The sequence below is a fragment of the Salmo salar genome, chromosome ssa01 (genome assembly GCF_905237065.1).
Source record: "Salmo salar chromosome ssa01, Ssal_v3.1, whole genome shotgun sequence".
NCBI classification, from domain to species: domain Eukaryota; kingdom Metazoa; phylum Chordata; class Actinopteri; order Salmoniformes; family Salmonidae; genus Salmo; species Salmo salar.
In genome coordinates, this window is record NC_059442.1 from 171450909 (window position 1) to 171467217 (window position 16309).

The window sequence follows — 16309 nt, forward strand, 5'->3', positions numbered from 1 at the left end:
AAGAATAGTCCTGATGACTCGTGACAACCAGGGTGTAGGTTTACAGGGGGAAGAATAGTCCTGAGGACTCGTGACAACCAGGGTGTAGGTTTACAGGGGGAAGAATAGTCCTGATGACTCGTGACAACCAGGGTGTAGGTTTACAGGGGGAAGAATAGTCCTGATGACTCGTGACAACCAGGGTGTAGGTTTGCAGGGGGAAGAATAGTCCTGATGACTCGTGACAACCAGGGTGTAGGTTTATAGTGGGAAGAATAGTCCTGAGGACTCGTGACAACCAGGGTGTAGGTTTACAGGGGGAAGAATAGTCCTGATGACTCGTGACAACCAGGGTGTAGGTTTATAGGGGGAAGAATAGTCCTGAGGACTCGTTACAACCAGGGTGTAGGTTTATAGGGGGAAGAATAGTCCTGAGGACTCGTGACAACCAGGGTGTAGGTTTACAGGGGGAAGAATAGTCCTGAGGACTCGTGACAACCAGGGTGTAGGTTTATAGGGGGAAGAATAGTCCTGAGGACTCGTGACAACCAGGGTGTAGGTTTATAGTGGGAAGAATAGTCCTGAGGACTCGTGACAACCAGGGTGTAGGTTTATAGGGGGAAGAATAGTCCTGATGACTCGTGACAACCAGGGTGTAGGTTTATAGTGGGAAGAATAGTCCTGAGGACTCGTGACAACCAGGGTGTAGGTTTATAGGGGGAAGAATAGTCCTGAGGACTACTGACAGTGTAATGTGTGGGTTAATATGGCTCTTGCAGCAACAACAAAACAAATGGAAGATAAAATCCATGTCAGAGTATCATATCACAGTCAGTTGAGTTTAATCCTAAAACCTTCGGACAGGGAGATGATACACGTAGTCGTATAACTCAGTTTACACACCCCAAATGTGTTTCTGATCTGTTACGTTCAAGCAGGGTGGAAGTGTAGAATACTGATGTTTGGGTGGAGTGGTGCAAGAGCGCAGCGCAGAATGCTCAGTGAGGTTAAGAAGAATCCTAGAGTGTCAGCTAAAGACTTACAGAAATCTCTGTAACATGCTAACATCTCTGTTGACGAGTCTACGATACGTAAAACACTAAACAAGAATGGTGTTCATGGGAGGACACCACATAAGAATCCACTGATGTCCAAAAAAAACGGAAGTTTGCAAAAGTGCACCTGGATGTTCCACAGCGCTGCTGGCAAAAAAATTCTGTGGACAGATGAAACTACAGTTGAGTTGTTTGGAAGAAACACACAACACTATGTGTGGAGAACAAAAAGGCACAGCACACCAACATCAAAACCTCATCCCAACTGTAAAGTATGGTGGAGGGAGCATCATGGTTTGGAGCTGCTTTGCTGCCTCAGGGCCTAGAGAGCTTGCTATCATCGACGGAAAAATGAATTCCCAAGTTTATCAAGGCAGAGAATGTAAGGCTCTCTGTCCGTCAATTGAAGATCAGCAGAAGTTGCGTGATGCAACAGGACAACGACCCAAAACACAGAAGTAAATCAACAACAGAATGGCTTCAACAGAAGAAAAATACGCCTTCTGGAGTGGCCCAGTCAGAGTCCTGACCTCAACCCGATTGAGATGCTGTGGGATGACCTCAAGAGAGCAGTTCACACCAGATATCCCAAGAATATTGCTGAACTGAAACAGTTTTGTAAAGAGGAATGGTCCAAAATTCCTCCTGACCGTTGTGCAGGTCTGATCCTCAACAACAGAAAACGTTTGGTTGAGGTTATTGCTGCCAAAGGAGGGTCAACCAGTTATTAAATCCAAGGGTTCACATACTTTTCCCACCCTGCACTGTGAATGTTTACACGGTGTGTTCAATAAAGACATAAATGTATATATTGTTTTTGTGTGTTATTAGTTTCTTGTTTATCGTTGTGACCTAGATGAAGATCAGATCAAATTTTATGACCAATTTATGGCAGAAATCCGGATATTTCCAAAGGTTTCACATACTTTTTCTTGCAACTGTATCTGTGTTTGTGAAGACATAAGGGGTCAAATTCTGTACACCTCAGACACAAATACACGGTATTATATAAAGAACATGAAATCTGACAGGGAATTTAACTAGTTCATTATATCAACATGGTTGTAGGTTCACTGAAACATTGTTTGCTTCCTCACTTGTGTTTCGTATGACTCAGACCTCTGTGTTTTATTTTTATTTTTTTTCATCCACAGGTGGTCTGGCTCTGTATCTCTCTCTCTCTCTCTCTCTCTCTCTCTGCACGGTCTGAAAACCCTCCTCAGCCTTTATCTGTCCCAAATGGCTCTCTATCCCCAAGGGGCTCTGATTAAATGTAGTGCGCTATATCAGTAACGGGTTGGCACTTGGGACACGGACATGTTGTTTGGAGCGACGGCACACCCTCTGAGTTACGGCCAAAACGTATCTTAAAAAGGTCCAATGCAGCTGTTTTTCTACTTTAATGTGATCATTTCTGGGTAACAAATAAGTACCTTTACTGTGATTGTTTTCAATTAAAAATTGGTAAAAAAAAAAAGAAACTATAATAGCTTCTTAGCAAAGAGCAATTTCTCAAGCAAGAATTTATTTAAGATTTTCTGGGAGTGGTCTGAGTGGGGGATGGGGAGAACTGAAAACAAACTCTTATTTGGAAGAGAGATTCTCTTTCTTGTTGGTCTATTAAACAAATGTATCTTCAAAACTCCATCCCAACAAAACAGGCTGAAATTTCAGGCGGTCTTTTCAAACAGCTCTTACTCCAAAAGGGCATTATCATCGTTTTCACAATTTCACCGTATTATTCCAACCTCATAGTGTGGAGAATATATGTAAAACTTAGGAAATCCATTATTTTTTTGTTGACTGCACTGGGTCTTTAACAAAAACGTAGTTATTTCCTTCAGGCCATTTGCTGGCAGGTTGACGTTTATTGGGATGAGTCTTGTCCTGGAGGCAGAACTGGGCAATGTCCACTAGATGTGCCAGCTGCAAAGTCAAAATTGGCTATATTCTAAAAATGTATAAAAAAAATTAAAAAAATGAGCCTAATTTAACTTTAGGGTCAGACATTAGGGTTAGCAGTGTGGTTAAGGTTATGGTTAAGGCTAGGGTTAGATTTTAAATGAGATTTTATGACTTCGTGACCGTCCCAGCTAGTAACCACATTGCAGAGTTGTTTCTAGGGCAAGATTCATGACAGTAAATGCCGACCTGTGTTAAAAAGATGAGTCAATAAAATGAGAATGTATTAAGACATTATATGCCAAGCTGTATTGGGAGTGACTTGGGGAAGGTTGGATAGAGGTGTGTTACGATCTGTTAAAACCTCAGCATAGGGTGCACCTAAAATGGCAGCCTATTCCCTATATTAAAAAAAAAAATGTAACCTTTATTTAACTAGGCAAGTTAGTTAAGAACAAATTCTTATTTACAATGACGGCCTACCCCCGGGGCCAAACCCGGACGACGCTGGGCCAATTGTGCACCACCCTATTGGACTGTCCAATCACGGCTGGATGTGATACAGCCTGGATTTGATCCAGGGACTGTAGTGATGCCTCTTAGCACTGAGATGCAGTGCCTTAGACCGATGCGCCACTCGGGAGCCCAAAGTATAGAGTTCTATATAGTGCACTACTTTTGACCAGGGCTCACAGGGGATAGGGTGCCATTTGGGCCGAATCCTAAACAGAGCTGTCAGGGTGATAGATAGACTCCTTCTCTTATCTGAAGAAAAAAAGTGAAGATGGAGAGACAGAATGCTGGGGCTGGTTTGTGTTGTAACCCCTGGGACTGAATGACTGGCCTTAAAACATATTGCTGCTTGTTGTCCAAACAACACATGAAAGTGAGAGACTGACCGGCTTTAACCCTCGAGGGGTTCTACTAAACTAACATATGGAATTGTTTTAAGAAGGTCTTACCAAGGATCATTTAGCAATTTCATTTGGAATTGTAGGACCCCCTTTCGGTATCAAAAAGATACCTAAAGGGGTAGGAGGGGGAGGAAACGTTGAATTTGGCTTTACTTCTATTAGCCCATAGAAACACATTGAAAAACAGATTCATAACTGGAACAACAACAAAAATCTAAAGGGCATTTGTTTTGAAGAGTCTGTCCTCTATCTGAGAGATGTCTGTCCTGTATCTGAGAGATGTCTGTCCTGTATCTGAGAGATGTCTGTCCTCTATCTATCTGAGAGATGTCTGTCCTCTATCTATCTGAGAGATGTCTGTCCTGTATCTGAGAGATGTCTGTCCTGTATCTGAGAGATGTCTGTCCTGTATCTGAGAGATGTCTGTCCTCTATCTGAGAGATGTCTGTCCTCTATCTGAGAGATGTCTGTCCTCTATCTGAGAGATGTCTGTCCTCTATCTGAGAGATGTCTGTCCTCTATCTATCTGAGAGATGTCTGTCCTGTATCTGAGAGATGTCTGTCCTGTATCTGAGAGATGTCTGTCCTGTATCTGAGAGATGTCTGTCCTCTATCTGAGAGATGTCTGTCCTGTATCTGAGAGATGTCTGTCCTGTATCTGAGAGATGTCTGTCCTCTATCTGAGAGATGTCTGTCCTCTATCTGAGAGATGTCTGTCCTCTATCTATCTGAGAGATATCTGTCCTCTATCTATCTGAGAGATATCTGTCCTCTATCTGAGAGATGTCTGTCCTCTATCTGAGAGATGTCTGTCCTCTATCTGAGAGATGTCTGTCCTCTATCTGAGAGATGTCTGTCCTCTATCTGAGAGATGTCTGTCCTCTATCTGAGAGATGTCTGTCCTGTATCTGAGAGATGTCTGTCCTCTATCTGAGAGATATCTGTCCTCTATCTATCTGAGAGATGTCTGTCCTGTATCTGAGAGATGTCTGTCCTCTATCTGAGAGATGTCTGTCCTCTATCTGAGAGATGTCTGTCCTCTATCTGAGAGATGTCTGTCCTGTATCTGAGAGATGTCTGTCCTCTATCTGAGAGATGTCTGTCCTCTATCTGAGAGATGTCTGTCCTCTATCTGAGAGATGTCTGTCCTGTATCTGAGAGATGTCTGTCCTCTATCTGAGAGATGTCTGTCCTCTATCTGAGAGATGTCTGTCCTCTATCTGAGAGATGTCTGTCCTCTATCTGAGAGATGTCTGTCCTCTATCTGAGAGATGTCTGTCCTCTATCTGAGAGATGTCTGTCCTCTATCTGAGAGATGTCTGTCCTCTATCTATCTGAGAGATATCTGTCCTGTATCTGAGAGATGTCTGTCCTGTATCTGAGAGATGTCTGTCCTGTATCTGAGAGATGTCTGTCCTCTATCTGAGAGATGTCTGTCCTGTATCTATCTGAGAGATGTCTGTCCTGTATCTGAGAGATGTCTGTCCTCTATCTGAGAGATGTCTGTCCTCTATCTGAGAGATGTCTGTCCTCTATCTATCTGAGAGATATCTGTCCTCTATCTATCTGAGAGATATCTGTCCTCTATCTGAGAGATGTCTGTCCTCTATCTGAGAGATGTCTGTCCTCTATCTATCTGAGAGATGTCTGTCCTCTATCTGAGAGATGTCTGTCCTCTATCTGAGAGATGTCTGTCCTCTATCTGAGAGATGTCTGTCCTCTATCTGAGAGATGTCTGTCCTGTATCTGAGAGATGTCTGTCCTCTATCTATCTGAGAGATATCTGTCCTCTATCTATCTGAGAGATATCTGTCCTCTATCTGAGAGATGTCTGTCCTCTATCTGAGAGATGTCTGTCCTCTATCTATCTGAGAGATGTCTGTCCTCTATCTGAGAGATGTCTGTCCTCTATCTGAGAGATGTCTGTCCTCTATCTATCTGAGAGATGTCTGTCCTCTATCTGAGAGATGTCTGTCCTCTATCTGAGAGATGTCTGTCCTCTATCTATCTGAGAGATATCTGTCCTCTATCTATCTGAGAGATATCTGTCCTCTATCTGAGAGATGTCTGTCCTCTATCTGAGAGATGTCTGTCCTCTATCTATCTGAGAGATGTCTGTCCTCTATCTGAGAGATGTCTGTCCTCTATCTGAGAGATGTCTGTCCTGTATCTGAGAGATGTCTGTCCTGTATCTGAGAGATATCTGTCCTCTATCTATCTGAGAGATGTCTGTCCTGTATCTGAGAGATGTCTGTCCTGTATCTGAGAGATGTCTGTCCTCTATCTATCTGAGAGATATCTGTCCTCTATCTATCTGAGAGATATCTGTCCTCTATCTGAGAGATGTCTGTCCTCTATCTGAGAGATGTCTGTCCTCTATCTATCTGAGAGATGTCTGTCCTCTATCTGAGAGATGTCTGTCCTCTATCTGAGAGATGTCTGTCCTCTATCTATCTGAGAGATATCTGTCCTCTATCTATCTGAGAGATATCTGTCCTCTATCTGAGAGATGTCTGTCCTCTATCTGAGAGATGTCTGTCCTCTATCTATCTGAGAGATGTCTGTCCTCTATCTGAGAGATGTCTGTCCTCTATCTGAGAGATGTCTGTCCTGTATCTGAGAGATGTCTGTCCTCTATCTGAGAGATGTCTGTCCTCTATCTATCTGAGAGATGTCTGTCCTCTATCTGAGAGATGTCTGTCCTGTATCTGAGAGATGTCTGTCCTCTATCTGAGAGATGTCTGTCCTGTATCTGAGAGATGTCTGTCCTGTATCTGAGAGATGTCTGTCCTGTATCTGAGAGATGTCTGTCATCTATCTGAGAGATGTCTGTCCTCTATCTGAGAGATGTCTGTCCTCTATCTGAGAGATGTCTGTCCTCTATCTGAGAGATGTCTGTCCACTATCTGAGAGATGTCTGTCCTCTATCTGAGAGATGTCTGTCCTGTATCTGAGAGATGTCTGTCCTCTATCTGAGAGATGTCTGTCCTCTATCTGAGAGATGTCTGTCCTGTATCTGAGAGATGTCTGTCCTGTATCTGAGAGATGTCTGTCCTCTATCTGAGAGATGTCTGTCCTCTATCTGAGAGATGTCTGTACTCTATCTGAGAGATGTCTGTCCTCTATCTGAGAGATGTCTGTCCTCTATCTGAGAGATGTCTGTCCTCTATCTGAGAGATGTCTGTCCTGTATCTATCTGAGAGATGTCTGTCCTGTATCTATCTGAGAGATGTCTGTCCTCTATCTGAGAGATGTCTGTCCTCTATCTGAGAGATGTCTGTCCTGTATCTGAGAGATGTCTGTCCTCTATCTGAGAGATGTCTGTCCTCTATCTGAGAGATGTCTGTCCTCTATCTATCTGAGAGATGTCTGTCCTCTATCTGAGAGATGTCTGTCCTCTATCTGAGAGATCTCTGTCCTCTATCTATCTGAGAGATGTCTGTCCTCTATCTGAGAGATGTCTGTACTCTATCTGAGAGATGTCTGTCCTGTATCTGAGAGATATCTGTCCTGTATCTGAGAGATGTCTGTCCTGTATCTGAGAGATGTCTGTCCTCTATCTGAGAGATGTCTGTCCTCTATCTGAGAGATGTCTGTCCTCTATCTGAGAGATGTCTGTCCTCTATCTGAGAGATGTCTGTCCTCTATCTATCTGAGAGATGTCTGTCCTCTATCTGAGAGATGTCTGTCCTGTATCTGAGAGATGTCTGTCCTCTATCTGAGAGATGTCTGTCCTCTATCTATCTGAGAGATGTCTGTCCTCTATCTGAGAGATGTCTGTCCTCTATCTGAGAGATGTCTGTCCTCTATCTGAGAGATGTCTGTCCTGTATCTGAGAGATGTCTGTCCTCTATCTGAGAGATGTCTGTCCTCTATCTGAGAGATGTCTGTCCTCTATCTGAGAGATATCTGTCCTCTATCTGAGAGATGTCTGTCCTGTATCTGAGAGATGTATGTCCTGTATCTGAGAGATCTCTGTCCTCTATCTGAGAGATGTCTGTCCTCTATCTGAGAGATGTCTGTCCTCTATCTGAGAGATGTCTGTCCTCTATCTGAGAGATGTCTGTCCTCTATCTATCTGAGAGATGTCTGTCCTGTATCTGAGAGATGTCTGTCCTGTATCTGAGAGATGTCTGTCCTGTATCTGAGAGATGTCTGTCCTCTATCTGAGAGATGTCTGTCCTCTATCTGAGAGATGTCTGTCCTCTATCTGAGAGATGTCTGTCCTCTATCTGAGAGATGTCTGTCCTCTATCTGAGAGATGTCTGTCCTGTATCTGAGAGATGTCTGTCCTCTATCTGAGAGATGTCTGTCCTCTATCTATCTGAGAGATGTCTGTCCTCTATCTGAGAGATGTCTGTCCTGTATCTGAGAGATGTCTGTCCTGTATCTGAGAGATGTCTGTCCTCTATCTGAGAGATGTCTGTCCTCTATCTGAGAGATGTCTGTCCTCTATCTGAGAGATGTCTGTCCTGTATCTGAGAGATGTCTGTCCTCTATCTATCTGAGAGATATCTGTCCTCTATCTGAGAGATGTCTGTCCTCTATCTGAGAGATGTCTGTCCTGTATCTGAGAGATGTCTGTCCTCTATCTGAGAGATGTCTGTCCTCTATCTGAGAGATGTCTGTCCTGTATCTGAGAGATGTCTGTCCTGTATCTGAGAGATGTCTGTCCTGTATCTATCTGAGAGATGTCTGTCCTCTATCTGAGAGATGTCTGTCCTCTATCTGAGAGATGTCTGTCCTCTATCTGAGAGATGTCTGTCCTGTATCTGAGAGATGTCTGTCCTGTATCTGAGAGATGTCTGTCCTCTATCTATCTGAGAGATGTCTGTCCTGTATCTGAGAGATGTCTGTCCTCTATCTATCTGAGAGATGTCTGTCCTCTATCTGAGAGATGTCTGTCCTCTATCTGAGAGATGTCTGTCCTCTATCTGAGAGATGTCTGTCCTCTATCTGAGAGATGTCTGTCCTCTATCTGAGAGATGTCTGTCCTGTATCTGAGAGATGTCTGTCCTGTATCTGAGAGATGTCTGTCCTCTATCTGAGAGATGTCTGTCCTCTATCTGAGAGATGTCTGTCCTCTATCTGAGAGATGTCTGTCCTCTATCTGAGAGATGTCTGTCCTCTATCTGAGAGATGTCTGTCCTGTATCTGAGAGATGTCTGTCCTCTATCTGAGAGATGTCTGTCCTCTATCTATCTGAGAGATGTCTGTCCTGTATCTGAGAGATGTCTGTCCTGTATCTGAGAGATGACTGTCCTCTATCTGAGAGATGTCTGTCCTCTATCTGAGAGATGTCTGTCCTCTATCTGAGAGATGTCTGTCCTCTATCTGAGAGATGTCTGTCCTCTATCTGAGAGATGTCTGTCCTGTATCTGAGAGATGTCTGTCCTGTATCTGAGAGATGTCTGTCCTGTATCTATCTGAGAGATGTCTGTCCTCTATCTGAGAGATGTCTGTCCTCTATCTGAGAGATGTCTGTCCTCTATCTGAGAGATGTCTGTCCTCTATCTGAGAGATGTCTGTCCTGTATCTGAGAGATGTCTGTCCTGTATCTGAGAGATGTCTGTCCTCTATCTATCTGAGAGATGTCTGTCCTGTATCTGAGAGATGTCTGTCCTCTATCTATCTGAGAGATGTCTGTCCTCTATCTGAGAGATGTCTGTCCTGTATCTGAGAGATGTCTGTCCTCTATCTGAGAGATGTCTGTCCTCTATCTGAGAGATGTCTGTCCTGTATCTGAGAGATGTCTGTCCTGTATCTGAGAGATGTCTGTCCTGTATCTATCTGAGAGATGTCTGTCCTCTATCTGAGAGATGTCTGTCCTCTATCTGAGAGATGTCTGTCCTCTATCTGAGAGATGTCTGTCCTCTATCTGAGAGATGTCTGTCCTGTATCTGAGAGATGTCTGTACTCTATCTGAGAGATGTCTGTCCTCTATCTGAGAGATGTCTGTCCTGTATCTGAGAGATGTCTGTCCTCTATCTATCTGAGAGATGTCTGTCCTCTATCTGAGAGATGTCTGTCCTCTATCTGAGAGATGTCTGTCCTCTATCTGAGAGATGTCTGTCCTCTATCTGAGAGATGTCTGTCCTCTATCTATCTGAGAGATGTCTGTCCTGTATCTGAGAGATGTCTGTCCTGTATCTGAGAGATGTCTGTCCTCTATCTATCTGAGAGATGTCTGTCCTGTATCTGAGAGATGTCTGTCCTGTATCTGAGAGATGTCTGTCCTGTATCTGAGAGATGTCTGTCCTCTATCTGAGCGATGTCTGTCCTCTATCTGAGAGATGTCTGTCCTCTATCTGAGAGATGTCTGTCCTGTATCTATCTGAGAGATGTCTGTCCTTTATCTGAGAGATGTCTGTCCTCTATCTGAGAGATGTCTGTCCTCTATCTATCTGAGAGATGTCTGTCCTGTATCTGAGAGATGTCTGTCCTCTATCTGAGAGATGTCTGTCCTCTATCTGAGAGATGTCTGTCCTCTATCTGAGAGATGTCTGTCCTCTATCTATCTGAGAGATGTCTGTCCTCTATCTGAGAGATGTCTGTCCTCTATCTGAGAGATGTCTGTCCTCTATCTATCTGAGAGATGTCTGTCCTGTATCTGAGAGATGTCTGTCCTCTATCTGAGAGATGTCTGTCCTGTATCTATCTGAGAGATGTCTGTCCTCTATCTGAGAGATGTCTGTCCTCTATCTGAGAGATGTCTGTCCTCTATCTGAGAGATGTCTGTCCTCTATCTGAGAGATGTCTGTCCTCTATCTGAGAGATGTCTGTCCTCTATCTATCTGAGAGATGTCTGTCCTCTATCTGAGAGATGTCTGTCCTCTATCTGAGAGATGTCTGTCCTCTATCTGAGAGATGTCTGTCCTCTATCTGAGAGATGTCTGTCCACTATCTGAGAGATGTCTGTCCTCTATCTGAGAGATGTCTGTCCTCTATCTGAGAGATGTCTGTCCTCTATCTGAGAGATGTCTGTCCTGTATCTATCTGAGAGATGTCTGTCCTCTATCTATCTGAGAGATGTCTGTCCTGTATCTGAGAGATGTCTGTCCTGTATCTGAGAGATGTCTGTCCTCTATCTGAGAGATGTCTGTCCTGTATCTGAGAGATGTCTGTCCTCTATCTGAGAGATGTCTGTCCTCTATCTGAGAGATGTCTGTCCTCTATCTGAGAGATATCTGTCCTCTATCTGAGAGATGTCTGTCCTCTATCTATCTGAGAGATGTAAGAAAGATCAGGCAATTTTTGTAATAAAAAAAAAAAAAAATGTATTACACATATTTAATCCCATATTTTAGACACTAAACTACTTCAATACATACTGTACTTCCATATTTATTTAATTTTTTAACTGGTACCAGGCTACATTCAGACGAGTCATGTGAGGCTTGTGGGTGTCTTAGAACAAAACAATCAACATGTGCATGTTCGTGAGAGTCTCAAATGTCATATTAGTGTGTAGTCTAAACTGCTCTACGACCCCCACAAGCTCCACGTGACTCGTCTGAAGTCAGTACAACCTGTCTGCAGAAGTTGGCAGACAGGCTGTACTGCAGAAGTTGGCAGACAGGCTGTTCTGCAGAAGTTGGCAGACAGGCTGTACTGCAGAAGTTGGCAGACAGGCTGTACTGCAGAAGTTGGCAGACAGGCTGTACTGCAGAAGTTGGCAGACAGGCTGTACTGCAGAAGTTGGCAGACAGGCTGTACTGCAGAAGTTGGCAGACAGGCTGTACTGCAGAAGTTGGCAGACAGGCTGTACTGCAGAAGTTGGCAGACAGGCTGTACTGCAGAAGTTGGCAGACAGGCTGTACTGCAGAAGTTGGCAGACAGGCTGTACTGCAGAAGTTGGCAGACAGGCTGTTCTGCAGAAGTTGGCAGACAGGCTGTACTGCAGAAGTTGGCAGACAGGCTGTTCTGCAGAAGTTGGCAGACAGGCTGTACTGCAGAAGTTGGCAGACAGGCTGTACTGCAGAAGTTGGCAGACAGGCTGTTCTGCAGAAGTTGGCAGACAGGCTGTACTGCAGAAGTTGGCAGACAGGCTGTACTGCAGAAGTTGGCAGACAGGCTGTACTGCAGAAGTTGGCAGACAGGCTGTACTGCAGAAGTTGGCAGACAGGCTGTACTGCAGAAGTTGGCAGACAGGCTGTACTGACTTCAGTCGAGTCCCGTGGGGCTTGTGGGGGTCGTAGAGCAAAACGGAGAACACAGTCGTGTTCGTTAGACTCTCATCTTACCATTTAGACGCTGTGGATGTTTTCGTGAGAAGAACGTTTTTTTTTGGGGGGGGGGGATGTTTCATGGTCTGACAAACACAGCTGTAGCTCTTCCACCTTTCAACTGGTATCTCTAGCTTAAACAGACATATTTCTATTTTTATATTTATTTTATGATGTTAATTGGATTTCCACAGGGGGGGGCAGGCGTCAACTCTAGGGGGTTTTAAAACCTACTGATGCTTGTCGTCCAAACAACACAAGAAAGTGTGAGGAACGTTTCCTGCTAGAGAAACAGAAACGTTTTTTTGTTTAGGGTCCGGTCTTCATTGGACCCTATGTGTTTCTACTTAAGGGATTTAGGGCGACCTAAGTGGGGTTGAGAATAAACTCATTCATTAGGGTCCTTAGAATGAGGACCGACGGACCTTTGGAATATCATTCTAATTCTAGGTGCCTTGACAACTCCACAAGGTTCGCTGTTCATGTGATTTGTTAAAAAATAAATATTTTATATGACATAGTGGTCAAAAGTCATCAGCTGCCTTATGTCATGAATATAAACAGATTGGGTCACACTGTATTTTGGATAGTCCGGATAGTCATACTATCAACAAACTATCTGTTAATACATGGAGAGAACCAGTAGACCAGACACAGAGTCACAGTAGAACTAAATACATGGAGAGAACCAGTAGAACTAAATACATGGAGAGAACCAGTAGACCAGACACAGAGTCACAGTAGAACTAAATACATGGAGAGAACCAGTAGACCAGACACAGAGTCACAGTAGAACTAAATACATGGAGAGAACCAGTAGACTAGACACAGAGTCACAGTAGAACTAAATACCTGGAGAGTCACAGTAGAACTAAATACCTGGAGAGTCAAACAGTAGAACTAAATACCTGGAGAGAACCAGCAGAACGAAATACCTGGAGAGTCACAGTAGAACTAAATACCTGGAGAGTCACAGTAGAACTAAATACATGGAGAGAACCAGCAGAACGAAATACCTGGAGAGTCACAGTAGAACTAAATACCTGGAGAGTCACAGTAGAACTAAATACCTGGAGAGTCACAGTAGAACTAAATACATGGAGAGAACCAGCAGAACTAAATACCTGGAGAGTCACAGTAGAACTAAATACATGGAGAGAACCAGTAGAACTAAATACCTGGAGAGTCACAGTAGAACTAAATACCTGGAGAGTCACAGTAGAACTAAATACATGGAGAGAACCAGCAGAACTAAATACCTGGAGAGTCACAGTAGAACTAAATACCTGGAGAGTCACAGTAGAACTAAATACCTGGAGAGAACCAGTAGAACTAAATACCTGGAGAGAACCAGTAGAACTAAATACCTGGAGAGAACCAGTAGAACTAAATACCTGGAGAGAACCAGTAGAACTAAATACCTGGAGAGAACCAGTAGACCAGACACAGAGTCACAGTAGAGTAGAGATGATAACACATGATCCCGCAGCGGCAGGCTGGTAAAGGCTCCAGGGCGTCCAGGGTGCACATCCACAGAGCGCGGATGGTCAGAGATGCTCAGACTGGGAATACAGACAACAAAAACCAAACCGCTGAGGGTGTCAGAGAGATCCTTCAACACACATATCTTCACAGTCTGGCTGGCTTTGAAAAGTCTCTAAAGTTCTCTAACTCTCTTTCCCTCCCTTCCCTGCTTTTCTTCCCATTCCTCCCTCCGCCCCAGACCCCACCCCACCCCTCTCTCTCTCTTCCTCTCTCTCTCTCTCTCTGACTCTTTCTCCCGGTCTCTATCTCTCTCTACCTATCTCGCTACTCTCTCTCCGTCTCTATCTCTCTCGCTCTCTCTGTCTGTTTGCTCTCTCTCTCTCTCTCTCTCTCTCTCTCTCTCTCTCTCTCTCTCTGTCTCTATCTCTCTCTCTCTCTCTGTCTCTATCTCTCTCGCTCTCTCTGTCTCTCTCTCTCTCTCTCTATCTCGCTACTCTCTCTCTCTCTCCTCTCTCTCTCTCTGCTGTAACAGCTCAGTGTTGGGTCAGTAGGGGCTGTAACAGAGCAGCGTTGGGTCAGTAGGGGCTGTAACAGAGCAGCGTTGGGTCAGTAGGGGCTGTAACAGAGCAGTGTTGGGTCAGTAGGGGCTGTAACAGAGCAGCGTTGGGTCAGTAAGGGTTAACGTTGGACAGGAAGTCCACAGCCTGCTGATAACACTATTGTTTTAAGGCTATTGGTTTCCTCCTCCCAGTTTCTCTGTCAGTGGGGTGGTTCTCAGCTTAGCCCCTCCACCCTGCTGGACCTGTGTGTGTGTCTTTCCGTGTATCTGTGTGTGTGTGTGTGTGTGTGTGTGTGTGTGTGTGTGTGTGTGTGTGTGTGTGTGTGTGTATGCTGGGGAAGATGGCCTCCTTCCCTGCCTGGGGCAGGACAGGAGCCAGACCCCACACACAAAACACACACACACACACACACACACACACACACACACACACACACACACACACACACACACACACACACACACACACACACACACACACACACACACACACACACCATTCCACCCTTGGGTTTTGGCTCAGAAACTGCCTGAGAGGATTTCCAGTACTTGGGAGCCAAACTCTACCTAAGCTCTAGCTTGGCTGCGTGTTTCTTACCCCAGTGGTGAGGCGGGGTATCTAAACAGATCTGTTACACAATACACACCTTAGAGACAATTCCACACTGTCTTTCAACGTTGACGTTATTATTGTGTGTCCGTTATCTTAAAATACCAGTAGCGTGATGGTATGGTGATCTGTTGTATGTTGTCAGTAGAAAGGGTTATACCGAACCCAACACAAACACCACTAGAAATCAGAATAAATGACACTCAGATTTATGAGAACCAGCGTCTTGTCGCATTCGTTTCCTTTAATTAAAGGTAGTAATAATGTTTGTGTTTCACGCACTTCTGTAGTGAGTACTGGTGAGGGACTATATGGTAGAGATGGGTGATCTGAGTACTGCTGAGGGACTATATGGTAGAGATGGGTGATCTGAGTACTGCTGAGGGACTATATGGTAGAGATGGGTGATCTGAGTACTGGTGAGGGACTATATGGTAGAGATGGGTGATCTGAGTACTGCTGAGGGACTATATGGTAGAGATGGGTGATCTGAGTACTGGTGAGGGACTATATGGTAGAGATGGGTGATCTGAGTACTGCTGAGGGACTATATGGTAGAGATGGGTGATCTGAGTACTGCTGAGGGACTATATGGTAGAGATGGGTGATCTGAGTACTGCTGAGGGACTATATGGTAGAGATGGGTGATCTGAGTACTGGTGAGGGACTATATGGTAGAGATGGGTGATCTAAGTACTGGTGAGGGACTATATGGTAGAGATGGGTGATCTGACTGGTGAGGGACTATATGGTAGAGATGGGTGATCTGAGTACTGCTGAGGGACTATATGGTAGAGATGGGTGATCTGAGTACTGCTGAGGGACTATATGGTAGAGATGGGTGATCTGAGTACTGTTGAGGGACTATATGGTAGAGATGGGTGATCTGAGTACTGCTGAGGGACTATATGGTAGAGATGGGTGATCTGAGTACTGCTGAGGGACTATATGGTAGAGATGGGTGATCTGAGTACTGCTGAGGGACTATATGGTAGAGATGGGTGATCTGAGTACTGCTGAGGGACTATATGGTAGAGATGGGTGATCTGAGTACTGTTGAGGGACTATATGGTAGAGATGGGTGATCTGAGTACTGCTGAGGGACTATATGGTAGAGATGGGTGATCTGAGTACTGCTGAGGGACTATATGGTAGAGATGGGTGATCTGAGTACTGGTGAGGGACTATATGGTAGAGATGGGTGATCTGACTGGTGAGGGACTATATGGTAGAGATGGGTGATCTGAGTACAGCTGAGGGACTATATGGTAGAGATGGGTGATCTGAGTACTGCTGAGGGACTATATGGTAGAGATGGGTGATATGACTGCTGAGGGACTATATGGTAGAGATGGGTGATCTGAGTACTGCTGAGGGACTATATGGTAGAGATGGGTGATCTGAGTACTGCTGAGGGACTATATGGTAGAGATGGGTGATCTGAGTACTGGTGAGGGACTATATGGTAGAGATGGGTGATCTGACTGGTGAGGGACTATATGGTAGAGATGGGTGATCTGAGTACTGCTGAGGGACTATATGGTAGAGATGGGTGATATGACTGCTGAGGGACTATATGG

General features: G+C 44.6%; 1 protein-coding gene across 1 annotated transcript in view; it reads right to left on the reverse strand.

Moving 5' to 3' along the window:
• The window catches only part of LOC106572677 (tyrosine-protein kinase receptor Tie-2), a 121632-nt gene extending 107834 nt beyond the window's left edge, over positions 1-13798 (reverse strand). Inside the window, exon 1 of the mRNA XM_045694105.1 lies at positions 13497-13798. Coding sequence (XP_045550061.1) covers positions 13497-13605 — 109 coding nt within the window. The 5' untranslated portion in view covers positions 13606-13798. The remainder of the gene's footprint in view (positions 1-13496) is intronic.
• Positions 13799-16309: the final 2511 nt, after the last annotated feature.